The sequence below is a fragment of the Nyctereutes procyonoides genome, unplaced genomic scaffold, assembly GCF_905146905.1.
Source record: "Nyctereutes procyonoides isolate TBG_1078 unplaced genomic scaffold, NYPRO_anot_genome, whole genome shotgun sequence".
NCBI classification, from domain to species: Eukaryota; Metazoa; Chordata; class Mammalia; order Carnivora; family Canidae; genus Nyctereutes; species Nyctereutes procyonoides.
In genome coordinates this window covers 42471735-42493735 of record NW_026575133.1, presented here as the reverse complement: position 1 = coordinate 42493735, position 22001 = coordinate 42471735, and the positions used below count along the sequence as shown (strand labels likewise).

The 22001-nt window shown below is 42.9% G+C and overlaps 1 protein-coding gene across 1 annotated transcript; it reads right to left on the bottom strand.

Annotated features, from left to right (window-relative positions):
- Positions 1-2853: 2853 nt before the first annotated feature.
- Positions 2854-21972, bottom strand: LOC129523339 (nuclear body protein SP140-like protein). Its single transcript, XM_055346115.1, has 6 exons — positions 21877-21972; positions 11608-11764; positions 10514-10682; positions 7654-7737; positions 4409-4558; positions 2854-3591 (listed from the first exon to the last, which is right to left on the bottom strand). Exons 2-6 carry the CDS (start codon positions 11761-11763, stop codon positions 3497-3499), a joined length of 654 nt encoding a protein of 217 aa, XP_055202090.1. The 5' UTR covers position 11764; positions 21877-21972; the 3' UTR covers positions 2854-3496.
- Between the last annotated feature and the right edge of the window lie 29 nt (positions 21973-22001).

Sequence of the window (22001 nt, the reverse complement as noted above, 5' to 3'; positions counted from 1 at the left end):
CACAATAGAAAAAGGTACTGCAGAGAAGGGGATTTTAATATCATTAATTCATTTTCATTGTTTGGTGCTTAGAGTAAAATGCATGAGGAAAAAGTAGCTCTGAATTCAGATTCCTAGAATCCTCAAACCCAAGACTCGCACACCAAAGCTGACACAATTTTTGGTGGTGAGCTAGAAGCTTCCTGGCTCTCTTCTCCAACATTTGTTTTCAAATAGTTGTCACTGATGTTCTCTGAATAAATGAAAAAATTTCCTTGCTCACTGCAGTGTATGTGACCCACCAACATAGAATTTAAGGAACAGAGGTTTATAAAGTTGGCCAGGAAAGGCATGCCCGCTGAAACAGGTTTCCTAAATTACATCCCAAACTGGTTAATAAGGCAATAAACCCACAATCTTTGGCATTATCTTTTCCACCAAACAATGTCTACTGGACAAAAGTCTATAAGTAAAAGTGTAACCTGACAAAGTCAGGCCCTCATTAGGAGTAAACGATAAATCAGAACATGTATCCTTTTGCTTTCCTGTCGTATTGCCAAGCATGGATAATTTGTCTTCATCGCCTGATTGGCCTCTATCTGTCACTCTGGGAGAATATTACAATACGTTTGATTAACAACTTACCATTTCTAGAGACTTGAACAGTAATAACCTGGCAAGGTTAGCAGTACACTGCAGAAAGGAACACACAGCAATAACTTTCTAGACTGGTGGAGACGTGAGCTGCCAAGGTGGTTTTCCTTTATTCCTCTAAAGAAAGTTAACCTGCTTAAAAAAAAGAAAGAAAAGAAAGAAAGAAAGAAAGAAAGAAAGAAAGAAAGAAAGAAAGAAAGAAAGAAAGAAAGTTAACCAGCTGTAGAGCTAATTTAGCAATCTTGCTTGGACGTTCCTTATTACCCACTATATGATTCTCTGTTCCTTAGCGCTCCAGAGTCCCTGGGAAGTCTGCTAATAATTCCAGGTGGTGACCTGGAGGCTCCTGGTCTCCTCCGCAGCCCTCCCTTCCACGCACTGCTCTCTCTGCAGAGCAATCAGACTGCCCGTGTATGGCCAAGGAACCAACGGAGAAGGAAATTCCTTAAGAAACCTATGTGTTATACTATATGTTGGCAAACTGAACTCCAATAAAAAAAAACAAACAGGGCAGCCCGGTGGCTCAGCGGTGTAGCGCCGCCTTCAGCCCAGGGCGTGATCCTAGAGAGCCAGGATCAAGTCCCGAGTCCCTGCATGGAGCCTGCTTCTCCCTCTGCCTGCGTCTCTGCCTCTCTCTTTCTCTGTCTTTCTCGTGAATAAATAAATAAAATCTTTAAAAAAAAAAGAAAAGAAAAGAAAAAATATACATACAAAAATAATAATAATAAAAACATAAAATAAAAATAAATCCCTAAAAAAAAAAAAAAGAAAAGAAAAGAAAACAATGAAAGACCAGGGAAGATCATGAAACTCCTGGCATTCCGGTCTGTTCTTTGAACTCAACACACCCCCTTGGTTAACACTGTTTTAGTTGCCGTCACCAGGAGCTGAGAAAATTGGGTAGTTGGGCAGTTTTGTGATATTTTGCTAAATTCCTGACACCTCGCCCTTCTACTTCCAATCCTTCCTCCTGATCCCTACACACTTTCTCCGCCTCTATTGCTTGCCCAGGGCAACATTGGAGGATGGATCCGGGAATGAGTGTGTGGATCAGAGCCCTTTCCCCTCCTGCCTCCTTCCCCCCAGTCCCACTCAACTCCCTCACCAACCCAGAACCTGTTGACATCATTTCCCTGAATAATAAGTAGACTTCTAATGTTCAAGATATTAAACATTGGTTAACAACAGATGGTGGGAACACCCTAAAAAATAAATTTAGGTTTTTTTTACTTACGAAAAATATAGCAAGCAATTAAAATGAATCTTTTTGGGGACAAATGTGCCTTTTGACATTATCTTCTCTGCTATTATACCTAGTGTTTATTTCCAAATTAATTTTGTTCATAAAATCCATGAAAGAGAAACAGTAACTGCTTGATAAAAGTTATAAATCCTGTAAAACTAACATTTACAGATGTGTCTGGTTGTTTTCTCCCCTTCTAAAGGAAAACACATCTGCTGAATTGAGATCTGAGCCTCCAGAACAATGATCCTGGTGCTGCCTTAAATTCTCCATATGACTTTGGAAAGGATTCTTAAACACTTATGTGCCAGAGTTTTCTCACCTACAAAACCAGGATAAAAAGTAGTTATTACACCTACTCCTTACTAATGTTTTAGAATTATGAGATATTTCCTAAATTATTTTTTGAAAAGTTTGGATATAAGCTAATGGCACGTCGGAGAACACATGTCAAAATGACTTATTTGGGCTTTTGGGGGTCTTTCCAAGTTTCCAATAACAATATAGGCTTCAATGCAATCAAAAATCACTTACCTTTTTTGTGATCTACAGATGATAGAGGTTAGTTAAGGCAGAAATCAATACCTCCATTGGAGACATCAGTATGAACAGGTGTGGGTATTTTTTTTTCTGACACCAACTGTGTGGTGTCTTTTCCAATGATAAATAGGTCATTTCAATACTAGTCAATTCTCCAGCTCTTCCACACCAACTGGGTGTTGAACAATTCAATTCAGTTCTGACACTAACCACCCAGAGTTAGCACCGACCACACAGGGCAAGGGCCCAGTCCTACATGACTTCCCCTACTTCAGACACCAGCTACAAAATGGGGTCCCCAAGCTATCCATGTTTCTGCCCAACAAATTATAAATCTGGGAGTTCTCCCAATGTCCCCTTAGGTCCAAAAATTTGCTAGCATGACTTACAGAACACAGGGAAATGCTCTACTTATGATTACAGTTTTATTATAAAGACCGCAACTCAAGAACAGCCAAATGGAAGAGATAGATAGGGCAAGGTACGTGGATGCCAGGGCTTCCACGCTCTCTCCAGCATGCAACCCCCCAGCACATCAACGTATTTACAAAGTCAGGGGCTCCCAACCCCATTGTTCAGGGTTTTTTACTACCAAGGTTTAATCATGTAAGTACACTGGTTAAATCATGGGCCATTGGCAATTGAACTTAATCTCCCACCTCTCATTTCTCCCCAGAGGTTGAGGGGTGAAACCGAAAGTTCTAACCCTGTAACTCTCATAGACACCCTCTCACTGCTCAGGAAATTTCAAGGGTCTGGGAAACTGGGTGCCAGGAAGTAGAAACAAAGACCAAATGCCTTTTTTTTTTTTTTATCATACCACAAGAGCCAAGATCACGTGGAAGGAAAAACAACAAATAGAAATATGCTAGTTTGTTTCTACTCCAGTGTTGATATATGAACATACATATTCAGTGATAGGATCTTGTCTGCCACATTTTTCAAAATGGCACACGAGGTAAGTACAGAGAATGTGTTCCCAGCATCGACTGGGCCATCGGCTGTAGAGTGCTCTCCTAGTACAACACGTCAGGAAGCAGGACCTCTGAATTCAGATGCCTGATGGTCTGTAGCCCAAAGCTAGCAGCCCTCGCTCTTCTCATCCGGCCCTTGTCCTGGTGCTGAGCTCAGAGCTTCTGGGGGCTCTTCTTCCTCGCTGGATTCACTGCTGATCACTGCACAAAGAAACAAAACCCCTTAGGGATCTCAGCGTGGGGCCAAGGAACCAGCAGGAAACCCCATAATGGGGGGATGCCAGGAAAGATCCAGCTGCTGGGGATGGTGCCCATCTTCTCATGGAATCCTGGGCCTACAGGTTAACAGCGGGGCTCCAGGCCATCTCCCTGGACGCTGTGTAAGGACAGGTGACCACAGTGGCCAGCTCTAGTCATCTTGCTCCCCATCTTCTGACCACTCACTCCCTTCTTCCCCTTGCAGCTGTCTCTCCCCACTTCCCTACCTCTGCTTCTCTTTCTCACAGCTCATACCTCCTCTCTCAGCTCAGCATGTTCTCCTCAGCACTCTGTTTCCACCTGATGTGTCTTTTTGTCCCCTCATCTCCTCTTGCCATCTTGCTCTACACACCTCCTTAGTGGCCCCCGTTCAGTACCTTTCCACTTCACCCCCAGTTCTCCTCTGTTAGGCAAAAGCTCTTTCCCTGAGCACCAGGGTCTCCCTCTCCTGAATCCACTCCGTCCTCCCTGGGCTGCCTCCTGACACCTTCGCTGCGACACACACAGTGTCACCACATCAGACTCCCTCGGCCAGCCTTTAAATGTTTTCTTTCTTTTTTTTTTTTTTTTAGGATTTTATTTATTTATCAGAGAGAAAGAGAGAGAGCATGCACAAGAGGGGAGGGGCAGAGGGAGAGGGAGAAGCAGACTCCCTGCTCAGCAGGGACTCAATCCTGGGACCCCAAGATCATCACCTGAGCTGAAGGCAGATGCTTAACCAACTGAGCCACCCAGGCACGCCTCCCTCGGCCAGCCTTACTGATTATTTCTGATGCTTGGTCACACGCTATCCCTGCTGGCTGGCCTTCTTGGTTAGTTCTGAGGTGACAAGATGCAATCGTCTTCTGTATATTCACCAGATCCACAACACAAGATTGTACTGGGTTTTCAGATCTGGAGAGCTCTGTCCCTGGAATACATACATAATGATCCAGAAAGAACCCCCAGCTATCTCCCCGACCCCCTGCTCCCCTCTCTCCCCACTCCCCCTGGGAGGGTCGCCCTAGCACTACCCCTTGCCTGCTCGCCTACTGCCTCGCTCTGTGTCAGGACCTCTGTGTCCTTCTCTCTCCACCTCTCTGGGGCTTTCCTTTTCACCCTGAAATCCACCTTTTTGTTTTTCCTCTTTTCTCTTAACCTACTACTCTCATTTACCCACTGAAAATTATCTTGGCTGAATTTTGTGTTTATTCTTATGTCCTTTTCCACAAAGGTGGCTTAGTACATGCCTACATAAATATACTTAGAACAGTTTTTATAAAATCCTCCATACAAATACATCAGTAACGTAATGTTTGCCAACACATGGCAAAATGTTTGCCAGCTCCTTCAGGGCTTTGGAAACACTGTCCCCGGGGACGACGGCCTGCAGCAGAAGCTTCTATGAGGTGGCCTCTCCCTGATGCTAAATATCCCACCACGTCTCCTCTCTCTTGGCCTCATTGGCCTCCAGCAACGTTCCATTCACTCCCACTGAACACTCTGTCTTCAGGGTTTCTTTGTGTCTCTCTCTACCTTCTCTTTTATTGGCATTTGCTTTGTCCATATGATCTTTGTCACTCTCCCTTGTATAAATTGTCGGTTTATCTCCTGTCAGCCATGGCTCTCATGTCCTCTCTCCATCTCTGTTTCTCTCAGGCTTACCTGGACCCTCTACCTGCCTCTAGGCCCCCAACCCTAGTCTTGTGTGTTGTCCTCATGTCAAAGGTAGCATCCTTCCATCACTCCAGATTTCTCACCAGGCTTTGACCACAACTCAGAGCCCCTTCCCCACCTCTACCTCTAGGATCTTCTCCAGTGATCCCGCTTACTGGCCAGTCTGACCATCATACACATTATTTCCATGCTCCTGTGACAACTTCTGGCAAGGCGGATAAAGCTGCCTCCCTGCCAAACCTCCACCCAATGGGAGAAGTTTGGATCTCATGTCCATTTAGGTAAAACCATGCTTGCTCCTAAAACTCATATTGGATGGACCAATCCACCTACCTGTCTGCACTCGTCCTCCACACAGGGCACCCTCCTCCACTGAGGATGCCAGTTCCCCTTTCTGTCTTGCTTCCAGGCCAGGGGCAGGGTGAGGCAAGCAAGAGGCCCAAGGCCCCTAATTTAAGGAGGCACCTACTCTTGGGTTCTCTTTAAATTTCGCCCCCTAGACCCTACAGATCTCACCTCACATCTTAGAAAATGTGCCTCCCTCACATCTTAGAAAGTAGTCAGAGGCTGGGCTCAGGTGCCTGGCCTCTGACCCCTCCACATAATGAGCTATCCAGGTAATGGGTCATCTATGACACAGGATTCAGTCAGTTACCTTGCCTATCACCCAAGAAGGCTGCACACCTTCTCTGACTTCCTCTTCCTTTGTTCTTAAAACTTTGGCTTCATCAGGTGCTGATGAGTGAGAAAAGGAGAGACCAGAGCCAGTGACCAGAAAACAAGCTAAGGAGTGGCCACACTGAGCTCTGAGGTTGGAGACAAAAGTGAGCTGCTCCTTGTGCAGAAAGACTTTCTGCTCCAAGACTCACCCCAAAACCCAACCAAATCCAGCTCTGCCTCTCTCCATCCCATTAGACCTCAGTCTCTTTCTCCCTCCATGTCCTACCAGGATCCAACCTGCAGGCATTGCTGCTCCCATCCTAGGAAGATATGTCTGCATCCTGGACTCCACCGTCTTCTGTTTCCTCCTGTTCCTGTCTCTCTTTCCCGCAGTCACACTCTCTGCTCAGTCCCTCCTGCCTCCGCCTTCCTGACAAGCTCTCTTCCACCACAATTTCCCACCTTCCATGTCAGGCTAAACTGGTATCTCCTTTCTGTTCTCTCCGACTTGCTGATTGCCTCCACTCAATGCACAGAAATGAAAAGATATACCTGATAGCAGTGGCTCTTGGCAGTAGGAAGAGGGAAATGGGGAGTGAAGTGGGGTTGGCCATTGAGGCAAGTGGTATGTTTTGAAAGTAGATAGAGGGGGATCCCTGGGTGGCTCAGTGGTTTGGCACCTGCCTTTGGCCCAGGGTGTGATCCTGGAGTCCCAGGATCAAGTCCCATGTCGGGCTTCCTGCATGGAGTCTGCTTCTCCCTCTGCCTGTGTCTCTGCCTCTCTCTCTCTCTCTCTCTCTCTCTCTCTCTCTCTCTCTCTGTCTCTCATGAATAAATAAGTGGGATCTTAAACAAAAAAAAAAAAAGAAAGTAGATAGAGGTGACAATGACACAACTTTGTGAATGTACCAAATATCACTAAACTGTACAATTTAAAGTGATTAATTTTATGCTATGTGATTTTTACCTCCATGAAGACACACACACACAGGCTCTGGGTTCAGAATGCCTGGGTTCGCCCTTGCTCATTGGACCCCAGTACAACTACACACACAGTCTCTAGATTTTGGTTCCCTTATCTGCAAAATGGGCACATAAGCAATGCTAACTCCAATGGCTGCCTGAGTGCTCACCCCACCGCTGCCAGAGCAAATGTTCCGCCGTGAGGTGTAAATAACATGGTTACTTTTATTGTGTCTTAACCTTTTCTTCTATGTCTTTCTTTCCCTCCTCTCTCTCAAAGTACCCACATCCTCCCCTCCACCTTTCTATCACTTCCTCTTTTTTCTCTGTGAACAACTAACTGGCTTTCTTCTTGAATATCTGGGCTTCTGAACAACATCCCCCACACTGAGATGGGTCCCTTCTGCCATCGTCAAGGGTCTCCTCTTTGACTTTGACCATGGGCCAGAGTTCTTAGCCTTTCACAGCTTCACACTGACGGTCATCTCTGGAAACTCCTAATTCGCACTTAGGTTCTTGCTTCACTCTCCAAATTATGGGGCAGAAAGTCTCTCTTTGCCACCTTTTGTCTTGGATTCCGGAGTCATGTCATTTTGGAATCAATACAAAGCCACACTCATCTGCCTGCCCCATGTCCCTCTGGATTCCTCAAGCATCACAGTTGCCCTTCCTGAGTTCTATCCTCTTTGTAACCAGGAAACAAAGTTTGTATTCATTCATAGTTACCTTGTTCACAGCTTGGCTCAGTGCTGGGCAGTTTTTGTGTCTCCTCACTATCATCTTCCTGGGGAAAATATTTGTCTTCAATTACTAAACAGAGAAAAAAATTAATTAGTGGTTTCAGGCAAGTCATCACCCCCTCATAATTAAGCATCTGGACCCCCCCAAGAATCCAGGAACTGAGCGGGGACTTCTGGACCCTGGGTCAGTTAATCTCAGTGGCTCCTAACTTGATGGTGTTTATTCCTTTCCCTGGGACATAGAAGAGAAAAATACACACATGCAAATCCTATAGGTGATGAGCCTGTCGGGTTTAAGGATTATGGAGCAGTGGGAAAGTTATAAACAGTAATTAATCACTCAACAAGATGACCAGAGAAGAGTGAAAGCTAATCTCAATATAAATTCTGTAAGTGGAATGTGTCTGTGAACTGTAGAAAGGAAGAGAGAGAATTCTTCTGGAGAAGAGCAAGGCTCACAGAGAGATCCATGGGTATGAAAGAGAAAGCCCAGCTGCTCTAAGGATGCTGCTAGAGGAGAGGAGGGTTGGGGCAGGGAAGGTGAGTGCTTCCCAAAGAGACAAAGCAGAGGACACCTGGAGGAACAGGACAGACCTCCCAGGGGCCCAGATCCCAGGAACAAAAGAAGGACACTCTTGAGCTCTGAGCAGGGAGCACAGATTGCAATGCTGGAGGATGGCCCACAGGCCTGCCCCAGCGGCTGGGGAGGCCACCAACCAGGGGAGGCAGGGACACCAGCCCAGCGCCCCTGCCTGTAGGTGACCCAGCACACATAGGAGGAAAGAAATAAGCCAGGAAGCCTGAATGGGGAAGAGAGGCAGGAGAGGGAGATGGGGCCATGTCTACAGGGAGTCCAGGGAGGAGGGGACACCAGGGAGGAAGAGAACCTGCTGCCCCAGGGCCCATGGCGGGAGCTCCTCCTGGGGTAGGGCCTGCTAGGGTGAGTTCCACAGGACAGTGGGAACCATGGGTGCTTTGTCATCCCACGACCTGGACTCAGATCCTGGCAAAACCAGGTGGAAGAAAGGAAGAGAACAAAGGGAAGGGTGAAGAGGGCCAGTGCAAGTGGGCAGTCCCACGGGGGCTAAGGGGGCCCTGAGTGTGGGATGAAGGTTGGCATCAAGCAGCAGGAGAGAGTGCTACACCCCACTCCACAGCCCCCAGATTCTTGACTTTGGGTCACTGACCCATAGCTCCTGTGGACAACAGAGTCTGAGAGGCAATAGCTGCTACCTCCCCAGGGGCAGGTGGGCGGCAGCAAATGTAGGTGCAGGTCCCCCCCCCCCAAGCTGGGAGAACCTGGAACCTAACACAGGTGATGTGGACACTTAACCTGGAGAGAATCAGAGCCCCTGAGATGTGGGCAGTACAGGTAATCATCATTCCCTTTGTTCCCATGGCCTGGGACATCCTGGTCACATATATAATATTGACCTAAGACATGTAAATTTGTCTCAATGAAGCTTTCAACAATTATTGACTTGAAATTTGTTCCTAGATATTTGATTGTTTCTATTCCTTTCTCTAACTCAAGTATTAATATAGAAATTATTGTTCTGGGGGGAGGGCAAAAGAATCTGTCTTCTCGCAGTGCATCATTTTCAGGAATATAAACAGAAGTATCTTTTGGAGGAAAGGGCACAGGAATCTGTTTTCTCCCAAGGCACTTCTGAGGATAGAATTGATTACCTGAATGTTGAGGACTACATTTTTTTTGTTCCTAAAACACTATATAAAATGGATTTTAATAAATTTCTGCTTTAACACTTAAAAAGAAAAGAAATTATTGTTCTGGATGCCTGGGTGGTGCAATGGGTTGAGTATCCCACTCTGAGTTTCTGCTCATATTGTGATCTCAGGGTCCTGGGATCGAGCCTGGCAGCAAGCTCCTTGCTCAGCGCCATCTACTTGAGATTCTCTCCCTCTCCCTCTGCTCCTTCCCCCAGCACTCTCTCTTTCTCTCTCAAATAAATAAATAAATAAATCTTTAAAAAGAAAAGAAATTACATTGTTCTTATTTTAATCAATGTACTATTTTCACAAATTAACACATTTCCTACTATTTTTCAGCTTCTTTTGATTTTTCCCCTTGCTTAAGAATTGATGTTACTTCTTTGTTTTTATGAAAATAAAACTCCAATTCTTCAGAAACCACACAATCTGCCTATGACCATCATGTCATAATCAGCCCTCCTTACTGCCCTGCCCTTCCACACGCAGGCCTTGCTTCTGTGCTGGGGGGGGGTTCTTGTGACTTCTTGATTCTTTATGTGGAGCTAACTTTTTATCAGACTATCTCAGATAAGGTTTTCTGTGGGAATTGGTGACAATCTGGTCATCTTAGAAAAATGTCACATCGTGCCCAGGAACACTTCCTCTTTATCAGGCACCCATGACACAAAATAAATACACATTCCTGGAAGAAGAAAAAGGGCTGTAATTAAACCTACATGAGGTCCTAGCAGAGTAATCATCTGATGGATAATTTTAATGTTAAGACCAGAGAACACATCAGTTTCTATTAGTGGTGACTCATTCACAATGACAATCACAGATCCTGGGACAGGGTACACATTTTGTGAATACTTGTTAAACCATGAAAAAGGGGTAGTGGAAAGGGAGGTGGGCGGGGGGTTGGGGTGACTGGGTGACAGGCACGGAGGGGAGCACTTGACGGGATGAGCACTGGGTAGTATGCTATATGTTGGCAAATTGAACTCCAATAAAAAAATAAATTTAAAAAAATCCATTTGATTGCAAAAAATACCTGTTAAACCAACAAATGAGTGAATGAATAAATGAGGAGTAGACCTGGACCCTAAAAGGGAGAGGAGAGTATTGATTACCATTTTTGAAGATTCTAAGAACATGAATTAAGGCAGGATACTCCTTCAGATGAACCCTGCTGAACAGGACTTGTAGAAGTGACCTATCAAAGGTCTTCTCAAGGCAGCAGAGGACATCATATGCCACTTTCTCTACAGGAATTAAGTTTCTGTGGGCTTCCTGAGATTTCTTTAAAAAAAGTGCAATGAGAAAAGAATATAAATAATTTCAAAATTAAAATAGTTTCAAAGTTAATCACTAGGAAGTGATTGCATAGAACATTCATTCCACTTTCCCAGGTAGATAGACTATTATTTTTCATGTAATATTTTAGAACTTCTTAAATATTTGATCAACTGCTTAAAATAACAAATGAACTCTTCTTATTGACTTTTGAACTTTCATCCTGCATAGGCTGTTTCAAGAGTGGACCTTATAGTTGGCCCTCACAGCAACCACTGCCTGCCCTCCAGGTATGAGGAGTCCTGAGAGGGCTTCAGGATGTAGGCAGATGGTCCTGCCATTGCTGTAAGGAGCACATAGGGGACTGCACAATCATATGGTACAGAGGTAGCTCCTCTATTTCCCTGGGAGAGCTCACTGATCCAAATTTACTTGAATGCTAAGACTCTAGAACCACCTTACAAAACATAAACCTTTAAAGGACACAATAGCAAGGCAGAAAAAAATGACTTATAATAGCACAAAATCCCTGGAGATTTCATTTGACATAGTGGATTTTATAATGGAATACTGCCCCAGTGCTCTTAATTATTTTAAGTTTGTTTAATTTTGTTATACTATATAAATCGCTAGACATTTGCAAAGCTATCAGTTTCAATTCTGCCATAGGACTATTCCCATCCATCTCACGGCAACATGTCCCACAGAAGACAAGGGCTTTAATTAGAGCAGAAGCATGGTTATCGAGGTCTGCTTGCCCTGTTACCCTCCACCTTATAAGAGGATTAACTCACTTAAAAGAGTCTTTCCATGAAGAGTATGGAAGGACCATCAGTTAGTTAGAGATACTCTAAATTCTAAATCCAGGATTCCACACATAAATTAGTGTGGGGCTGGGTTATTATGGGGAGATATAATAAACTTCACGTACATTATAGAGGTCTTCCGTGATAAAGGAGCGGTCTCTGAGGCTTTCAAGGAAAGGAAATGGCTTTGTTATTGCATTTGCTATCTCCACCTTATTTTCCTTGAAGTGATTCAAAAGAGCCTCATGGGAAATCTTCTCGTTCTGGCCTATTGAAAACATCCTAAGGAAAAAAATACAATGAGAGAATGATCATCAAGTTGCCCTTCCCACCCCCATCCCCCAAAAAAACAAACAAACAAAAACAAAAAACAAGCAAACAGAAAAGTCTAGGTAGGCCCAGATGTTTCCCTTGTAAATTCTCTAAAATACACATTTAAGAAAGGCTATTACTGATCTTACACTGATTCTGCCAGTGAATAAAGAAAAAAAAGGAAAACAGCCCAACTTCTAGAGTTTGACAGCATCATCTTGATACAGAAAACCTGACAGAGACACTACAAAAATGAAAAGCACAGGTTGCTATCTCTCCTGGACACAGATGGAAAAACATGTTCCTACAGAATGTTAGCAAATCAAATCCAGCAATAAATAAAAAGGATAAATACATCATAACTAAGAAAGTAACTTTCTTAATCTAGTAAAGGGTATACACCAAAAAACAAAAAACAAGAAACAAAACAAAACAAAACAAAAACAAAAAAGCTAAAAACCAATAACTATGCCTAACATCATACTTCAAGGTGAAATATTAAGTATTTTCCCACTCAATTTGAGAATAAGATAAAATGTGTACTGTCACCATTTCTATTAAACAATTACTAGAAATTTTAGCCAATGCAATAAGGTGAGAAAATAAATTTTTAAAATATACCTGATAGGGAAGAACTGTAACCACTATTATTTGCAGCTGATGAGATTATATACTTAGAAAACCTAAAAGAATTTATAGACAAATTTTAGAATTAACTAGTAATTGAACAAGGTAATTAGACTCAAATAGATGAATGTATATTTCTATATACTTGCAGTAAACAAATTGAAACACAAATAGAAAATAGTATCATTACCAAAAGCATCAAAAAGCATCAATAATAAAGACAAAGCCAATAAAAGAAGTGCAAGAACACTACACTGAAAAATCATAGAACATTTGCTAAGAGAATTTAAAGAAAGCCAAAATAAATGCAGAGATATACCATGTTTATGGATTTGAAGACTAAATAGTGTTAAACTGTAAATTCTTCCCAATTAACCTACAGATCCAATATAATTTCAATAAATTGCAAGTAGAGGTAGACAATAGGTCCCTGGGTCCAGTGCTCTGGAGCACTGCCACCATCAATGCAAGAGAAGAAATGTCTCAAGCAGAACTCCTCTCTGGGGGCCTCCTTTAGGATGCTTCTCTGTATGAACATGTCCTAGAACCTGGGGTGGTCTCAGAACGATCGATCTCAAGGATTACATCATTGAAAGCCCTCCTCTCATGGTGACAACCCAGCAAAATGGCCCTGTGGCTGGCCTTCAAAGGGATGAGATGGAATTGAGATTGGTGCCATCCCCCAATACTGAGCTCCCCATGATGGCCATACAAGGCTTGTCCTTGATCTACAACCAGACAGGACTGGGGATGTCTTTAGAAGTTTTATGGATGATCTCCAATCCCAGGGAAAACATAAGGTTCTGGAGCTTCCTGACCCTCAGGGACAGGATGTCCCCAACCATGGTGGGAGTTGGTGAAACCCACGGAGCAAGGGCTAGTGTTGGTGCTTGGCTGGGGCCTCCACCTCCTGCAGTAACTATGCAGAAAGTCAGCATGTGAAGGGGTTGGGGGACACACAGAGCTAACTCCTCCCCCTACCACCACCCTGGAGGTGGCCAGTTGGTTTTGTTGCCTTTTTAACTATTTTCTGATCCCCTTCTCATATTTGAACTCTGAGTGACAGTACTAAGGTGTCATACTAGTTTTTTCTTGCTTTTTGGTAAGGGAATGAATTCATTATACCTCTGGGGTTGTTATGGGTTAGCTATCCCAACAAAGCCTGGCTGGGCCTGCTCTGCTCCTGACCCCAGCCCACTCTGTGGTGGCCTGTTCAGAGAAGGAGCCTTTCTCTCATGCACTGGTTATATGGAGGGCATCAGGTGGAAGGCTGGCCATAACCTCCCTGTCTGTGATGTTCACATCAAAGAGAAAATCTGCTGGAATAGATTCCTGAGGACTAGAGAGAGCTCAGCAAAACATTGGTTTCAAATAAGATTTTTGTGGAAATTGACAAACTGATTTAAAAATATACGTGGAAATGCCAAAAGCCAAGCTTAGCCAAGACAATCTTGAAAATGAATTAACAATGTTTAACTTGCTATAGAGTTACAGTGATTAAGACAATGCAGTATGGGCACAAAGATTTTTTCCCATATATCCTCCGCCATCATTCAACAAAGTATTTAAAGTGTCTTTAAAATACTTAAAATGTGTAAATAGAAGTTAAGTGTAAATTGGAGTGAAAATAAAAAGAAAGGGGGGGTGAGACGTAAAACCAAGGTCTGAGAGATTTGGTGGGACTGTGGCTCTGAGCCAGTGGTCCATAGACCCCACACTGAGAAACATGCATCTTTTTGGTCTTCAGGCTATTTCGAGCCGGGAATAGGTAGACAGTCAGTATTAACTATCTCCACTTCTATTTTCCTTTATCTTCTTTGGGCCTCCAGCGAGGTTCAAAGAGTGAAGGTGAAGCTTTTCTCAAGCCCCATCTTCTCTCCTCCGTGGTTGGAACCATGTGCTCCCAGGGGAAGAGGGCTGACTTAGTGGTGAACTGCAGAACACTGACTGTTGTTTCAGTTCTGGTGATGTAGTGGATTTATCAGCAGACAGATAAAAAGGAATGAGGGTTCATAAGCTACAGGAGAAATATCCAATTTTCAGCTGAAGTGGAGGAAATCTCAGTACAATTCACACAAACCTACATATTGGGATCCCTGGGTGGCGCAGCGGTTTGGCGCCTGTCTTTGGCCCAGGGCGCGATCCTGGAGAACCGGGATCGAATCCCACATCGGGCTCCCGGTGCGTGGAGCCTGCTTCTCCCTCTGCCTGTGTCTCTGCCTCTCTCTCTCTCTCTCTCTCTCTCTCTCTCTCTCTATCATAAGTAAATAAAAAAAAAAAAAAACCTACATATTAAGGAGATTGACAGATCTACGTTGGGGGTACTTAGCTTAGAAAAAGAGGACATTCAGACCAGGTCCCCCAGAGCTCCTCTGTCCTAGACCACCCATCCACACAAGTCATGGTAATCCATTCCTCCGCCTTTCCAGTCACTGGTTCATGGATGGTCAGGACTAAGCCAGTGTGGATCAATGAGTTGCTAGAAGTTTGCCTACTGCTTTTGTGTTAAACAAGCCAGTCTTTTGCTCCAGGTGGCTCTAAAGAAGGCAGGATGTCCTCCAGCTGCTGCTAGTAACCATAACAGGCACCCACAACTGTAAGTTCGAGCTGGTGCTGGGGCATCGGAGCAGAAAGATGAAAAAGTACCCAGACGACTGATGGCATCATTGGGCCACTGAATCAACCAGCCTTGAAATCTGGTCCAAATGCCAGATTTTCCATTACAAATATATTCTCATTTTTAAGCCAATTTGAGTCAAGGTATTTGTTAACTTGTAACAGAAAGTATCCTAACTTTTAAAATCCTCAAAAACTAGTATGTGAAGAAAAAAGGCTTATGAAATAAAAATAGATCTGTTTAAGAACAAGATATTGGCTTAGTAGTCGAGATGTGAAGGGTAGAAAAGGTAAATGATGCTCTGCTCTCCATAACAGCACCAGATCCATGGGCAGAAGACAAGGACAGAACCTAAGAAGCAGGCTGAACTTTGAAAGGTCCTGCTGGAACGTGAAGTGTGTGACTCTGGAGGCCTTTTCATGACACATGACATTCTGCTCCCCCAGGGACAGTTCAGATTATTCAAAGCCTGGAATGCTGAGAAGCAGAGGAAGATTGGAGGCTTGTGCAAAAGCAGGGTTCAGTAGATATGTTAGTCCTTATTGGACCAATGGGGTAACCATCTTTGTCAGCTTCCCCAACGGCTTTAGTTCAGGCTTCCATATTGAAAGATGAGTCTGGGCTGAGACAAAGGTTTATTACCCAGAGCAGGAGGCTCCCTGGGCCCTTGGAATTCAAAGTAGGGGCAGCAGCGGGAGCAGTGGCTACTGTAGCTGCAGAATAGTCCAGGCTTCCTCTTGTGGATGAGAATTGGAAGCAAAGAGCAGGAAGGAGCCTGGGAAATTTGGGTGGGAATGTTCGTTGCCAATTCCCAGGTCTCCTTCCAAGAGAGGGACATCAATAGGTATGACACTCCTGGTCCCTCCCTACACCCTCCTCCTTCCCATGAGGGATAAGCTCTTAGATATTCCTGGAGAAAAAGCACAGGCTATAAGTTATGATCTCTTCCTGCCTGTCTCCCTGGAGCTAGCCTGAGGGCAGAGAGGAGGCCGCAAGGCTAGTGCTCCAGGTGTAGGCATTGTGAGAGCAGACCCTGCCTGGCTGTGGTGAGGTCCCTAATCACAGTGCCCACTGTGAGGAAACTCATTGCTGTGACATAACTAAGCCATGTCTCCCAATCTAGTTTTGATTCATAATAAAACTGATGTCATGATCTCCAACTATCTGACTTCTTCTCACTCTCTTAAGTGGCTTTGAAATATAGCATGTAAAAGGCATTATTATGGGATCCCCCTAAATCCCCACAAAAACCAAGGTAAATGCAGAGCAATAGCCTTTGCTTGGAGATGTGCCTGTTACAAATGAAACTGCCTCCCTGGACAGGCCCAACACTGACTCACCACTGTCTGCCAAAACATAGGGCTCAAAGGGCAAACAGAAATCAAGAGGTTTTAAATATCCAGCATGGATCCTGCAAAGAAAAAGGGAGTCACAAGCAGTCTTGGGAACAATTACAAAATTGGCAAGAAGACAAATGCCACTTTCTAAAAAAAGAAGCCATTCAGATATGCAGATCTCCCTGACGATGTGGGTAGCATAGTGCCAAAATTGGCCTTCAAGTGGGAACTATCCTATTAAAATTAAGTTCTACGATGGACTCTCAACACTAACTGGTGACTTTTCTTCCCTCTATAGTTTGAGCTGTCTGTTCTCCACACCCCAGATTGGAGAAGTCTCTGCTAGATTCTATAGCTGTAGGAGTCCTGGGATCAGGGAATTGTCACAGATTATACATTGCTAGCTTGGCTACAAATTAGCTTGTGTCAGGTTTTTTTCTCTTTTGTGGGTTGGAACCAGACTTGTGATATTTTTATTCGTATTAATTATATTTGTATATTTATATAATTATATTCTTATTATTATTATTATTATTATTATTCTGGTAACCCTCTTGCCTCTTGGAATTAAGAAATGTGGGACACATAAGAGACCCAGGGTTAGATGCACCTAGACTGGTAGTGCTAAGAGGAGCACAGGCAGCTGCAGCCAGAAGGATGAGAATCTGGACTGTATCCAATCCTCTGCAGCTAAGTCTAAGTTCCCTCTGCCAGAGGAAACTTTGGGGCCATAATTTCTTTGGGAGACTAGCCTAAAAACCAGGGGAGATTTCATTTTGGTTCCTTAATTTTACTATGGGATTTAATAATGGGAGGGGATGTCAGGAAAGATAGCAAAATAGGAACTGCCAGAAATCCATCTCTCCACTCAGACAACAACCGTACTAGCAGAAGCTGTCTGAAGTCATCACTTTGGCACTCCTGAGTGTATTTGAATGTTCGCAGCTTTCAGGAGAAAAGCCTACCCAGGAAAGTGTGGCTAACATTGGCCAATTTCGGCCTTTAACACTACAGTAGCCATCTATTCCCCAAGCCCAAGCCCAGCAGCAGGCAGCTGTGCCCACATTTCTCAAGTGGCTTGTTGCAGCCAGGGGGGGGGGGGGGCAATAAGGAATTAGTCTTCCAAATATTAGGATTCTGTGTCCTGATTGCTGATGACAGCTTTTCACTGCTGGGGTGTAGACATAGAAGCAGGCAGCCATTGATGGAGTCCTAGTGGTTGGGGTGGTTTCCTGGGGCCTCAAAAGAGCTGCACCTCGTTTTTTTGTTTGTTTGTTTGACTCAGTTTCCTTTCAGTTTCTTCCCTTTTGGAAGCCAGACGTTTATGATTCAGACCTTCAAAAGCAACAATATACAGGGGAATTTAGAAAGCCACTGTGCACCTATCCAGGAACAGATGCAGGCTAAAAGACCTAAGCTTTCTCCTCAGGCTCATCCTCAGCCCAGAGTTATATGGCAACCATTTCTTTAAAAATGGTAAGGAAGGGGCAGCCCGGCTCAGTGGTTTAGCACTGTCTTCGGCTCAGTGGTTTAGCACTGTCTTCGGCCTGGGGCCTGATCCTGGAGACCCGGGATCGAGTCCCACGTAGGGCTCCCTGCATGGAGCCTGCTTCTCCCTCTGCCTGTGTCTCTGTCTCTCTCTCTCTCTCTCTCTCTCTCTGTCTCTCTCTCTCTCGCTCTCTCTCTCTGTCTATCTATCTCATGAATAAATAAATAAAAATCTTTAAAATAAAATAAATAAAAATAAAAATGTTAAGGAAGCAATTACACCTACATATCATCCAAAAGAAGTAAATACTTCAAAAAAAAATCTAACTAAGGAAGTGAAAGACTGCCATGGCATGCTGAAACTACCAAATATTGCTGAAAGAAATTAATGAAAGCCTATAAATGGGAAAAAAATCTCATGTTCATGGATTGGAAGACTTAACATTTTATGATGTCAGCACTACCCAAAGCAGTCTATAGGTTCATCACAATCCCTATAAAAATCCCAAAAGCCTTTTCACGAAAATGGAAAGCTGATTCTCAAATTTATATGGAATTGCAATAGACTGAATAGCCAAAACAATCTTGAAAAAAGATAAACTTAGAAGACTCACACTTCCCAACTTTGAAACGCAGTACAAACCTACACTGATTGAAACAGTATGGCACTGGCATAAGAACAGGCTTATGGAACAGTAAAATGAAATAGAGAGATTAGAAATAAACCCTCATACATATGGTCAGTTGATTTTCAATAAGGGCTCCACTAGCATTTAATGAGGAAAGGATAGTCTTTTCAACAAAAGATGCTGGGAAGACAAGAGATCCACATGCAATAATCCCCACATACATAAATTAACTCAAAATAAATCAAAGACTCAACAGTAAGAGGCAAAACTATAAAATGAGGGAAGTCCTTGTAACACTGGGTTTGGCAATTATTTCATGGATATGACACCAAAAGCATAGACAACAAGAGAAAATAGATAAATGGCACTTTCATCAAAATTAAGACCTTTTGTGCATCAAAATACATTACCAAGAAAGTGAAAAGACAAACCCACAACTGACATCATACTCAACAGTAAAAAGCTAAAAGCTTTTCTCTAAGATGAGGAGTAAGACAAAGACGTCCATTCTCACCACTTCTATTCAGCATGGTACAGGAAACCTAGCCACAGCAATCAAATAAAAAATAAAGTGCATTCAAATTGGTACAGAAGAGGGATGCCTGGGTGGCTCGATGGTTGAGATTTCAGCTCAGGGTGTGATCCTGGGGCCTGGGGATCAAGTCCCACAGCGAGCTTCCCACAAGGAGCCTGCTTCTCCCTCTGCCTATGTCTCTGCCTCTCTCTGTGTCTCTCATGAATAAATACATAAAATCTTTTTTAAAAATTGGTACAGAAGCAGTAAAACTGTCACTATTTGCAAATGATATGACACTATGTATAGAAAATCTTAGAGACTCCATCAAAAACTATTAGAACTAATAAATCCAATAAAATATCAGGATACGAAATCACTATCCAGAAATCTGTTGTGTTTCTTTTTTTTTTTAAAGATTTTTATTTATTTATTCATAGAGACACAGAGAGAGAGAGAGAGAGAGAGGCAGAGACACAGGCAGAGGGAGAAGCAGGCCCCATGCAGGGAGCCCGACGTGGGACTCGATCCCGGGTCTCCAGGATCACACCCCAGGCCGCAGGCGGCACTAAACCGCTGCGCCACAGGGGCTGCCCTGTTGTGTTTCTATACACTACAACAAACAAACACAAGGAGAAAATAAGAAAACAATCTCACTTAATATTACATCAAAAAGAATAAAATAACTAGGAATAAATTTAACCAAGGAAATGAAAGACCTGTACTCTGAAAACTATAAGACACTGATGAAAGACATGGATTAGAAGAATTATTATTAAAATGTACATGCTACCCAAAGCAATCTACAGACACTGTAATCCTTATCAAAATATCAACATTTTTCACCTAACTAGAACAAATAATCCTAAAATTTGTATGGAACTACAAAAGACCCCAAAGAGTAAAAACAATCTTGAAAAAAAAAAAAAAAAGAAAACTAGATGTATCACACTCCCAGATTTCAAACTATCCTACCAAGATATAGTAATCAAAATGGTATGGTGCTGGCACAAAAATGGACATATAGATCAATGGAACAGAAAAGAAAGCCCAGAAATAAACCCACAGATAGATGGTCAGTTAATCTATGGTAAAGGAAGCAAAAACATAACACGGGGAAAAGGATGTCTCTTCAATAAATGGTGCTGGAAAACTAGACAGCTACATGCAAAAGAATAAAACTGGACCACTTTCTTACACAATATACAAAAATAAACTCAAAATGGATTAAAAGCCTAAATGTAAGAGAAAAAAACCGTAAAATTCCTAAAAGAGAACAGAGGCAGTAAACTTATGGACTTAGTCTTAGCGATATTTTTTTGGGGGAAGGGGGGATCTGGCTCCTCAGGCAAAGGCAACAAAAGCAAAAATAAACAATCAGGACTGCATCAAACTAAAAAGCTTTAGCACAGTGAGGGAGATCAACAACAAAATTAAAATGCAACTTACTGAATGGGAGAAGGTATTTTCAAATGATATATCCAATAAGAGGTTAATATCCAAAATGCATAAAGACCCCATAACAACTCAACACCAAAAAAACAAACAGTCCAATTTAAAAATGGACAAAGGACCTGAATAGACAGTTTTCCAAAGAAGACATACAGATGGCCAGTAGACACATGAACAGATGCTCTTCGGGGAAATTCAAGTCAAAACTACAATGAAATATCACCTCACACCTACCAGAATGGTCAATATCCCAAAAGACAAAAAATAAGTGTTGGAGAGGATGTGAAGAAAAAGAAACCCTCATGCACTGTTGGTGGGAGTATAAATTGGTACAGCCACTATGGGAAACAATATAGAGGTTTCTCAAAGAGTTAAAATCAGAAATATCATATGATTCAGCAATTCCACCTCTGGGGAACTGGTGGGTAGCAAGGATGAGCAAAATAGGTGAAGGAGATAAAGAAGTAAAAAATCCCAGTTCAAAATAAATAAGTCATGAGGATGAAAAGTTCAGCCTGGAGAATATAGACAATAATATTAAAGTAACTTTATAAAGTAACAGATGGGAACTACACTTACCATGGTGAGCATTTCATAACGCATAAAAATGTCAAATTACTATGTCGTGCACCTGAAACTAATATAGTAGTGGATGTCCACTATGATTTAAAAAATAAATACTTTTTAAAAAATAAATAAATAAATAAATAAATAAATAAATAAATAAATAAATAAATAAATGAAAGAAAATGAAAAGACAACCACAGGACAGGGTGGGGGGAATATTTGCAAGACAAAAATCTGATTAGGGATTCATATTCAGAATATATAAAGAACGTGTGAAGCTTAACAACAAAAAAAAAAAACACAAAGAACTCAATTCAACATAGGCAAACAAGTAAACAGTTCTCCAAAGAAGATATACAAATGATCAACATGCCCATGAAAAGATGCTCCACATCGTTAATCATCATGCTAATGTAAATCAAAACCACGTGGAGATACCACTTCATACCTACTAGGGTGGCTGTAATAAACATTTTTAAAAGAAACAACACACACACACACACACACACACACACCACACAATAACAAGTTATTGGTGAGGATGTGAAGAGACTGGAACCCTGGAGCATTGCTGATGGAAATGTTGAGTGGTCTAGCCACTGCGGAAAACAGCTTAGAGGCCCAAAGAATTAAAGGTAGAGTACCACGTACCCTAGCAATTCCACTCCTGAAGTGGGGCCCCTCAGAACCAACCAGTGGGCAGGGGTATCTGAAGTTGCAGGTACTAGTTCATTCTTTTGACCCAGCTGGTAAAGAACCACTGCTTGGAGCCCCTTCAAGGGCCCTCCTCCACCACCTGCTGTCCTAGTCACCCTCACCTCCCACCCCTCAAGACCTCCCAAATCAGCAACCTGGTGTCAATGAGTCCTTCAGGAACCTGCTCCAGCCTTCCAGGGTGATCGTTCTCTTTAGAAGATACGGAGCAGAATGAAAGCAAAGAGACTACTGTGGGACTTTGTTCTAATTTGATCAAGTG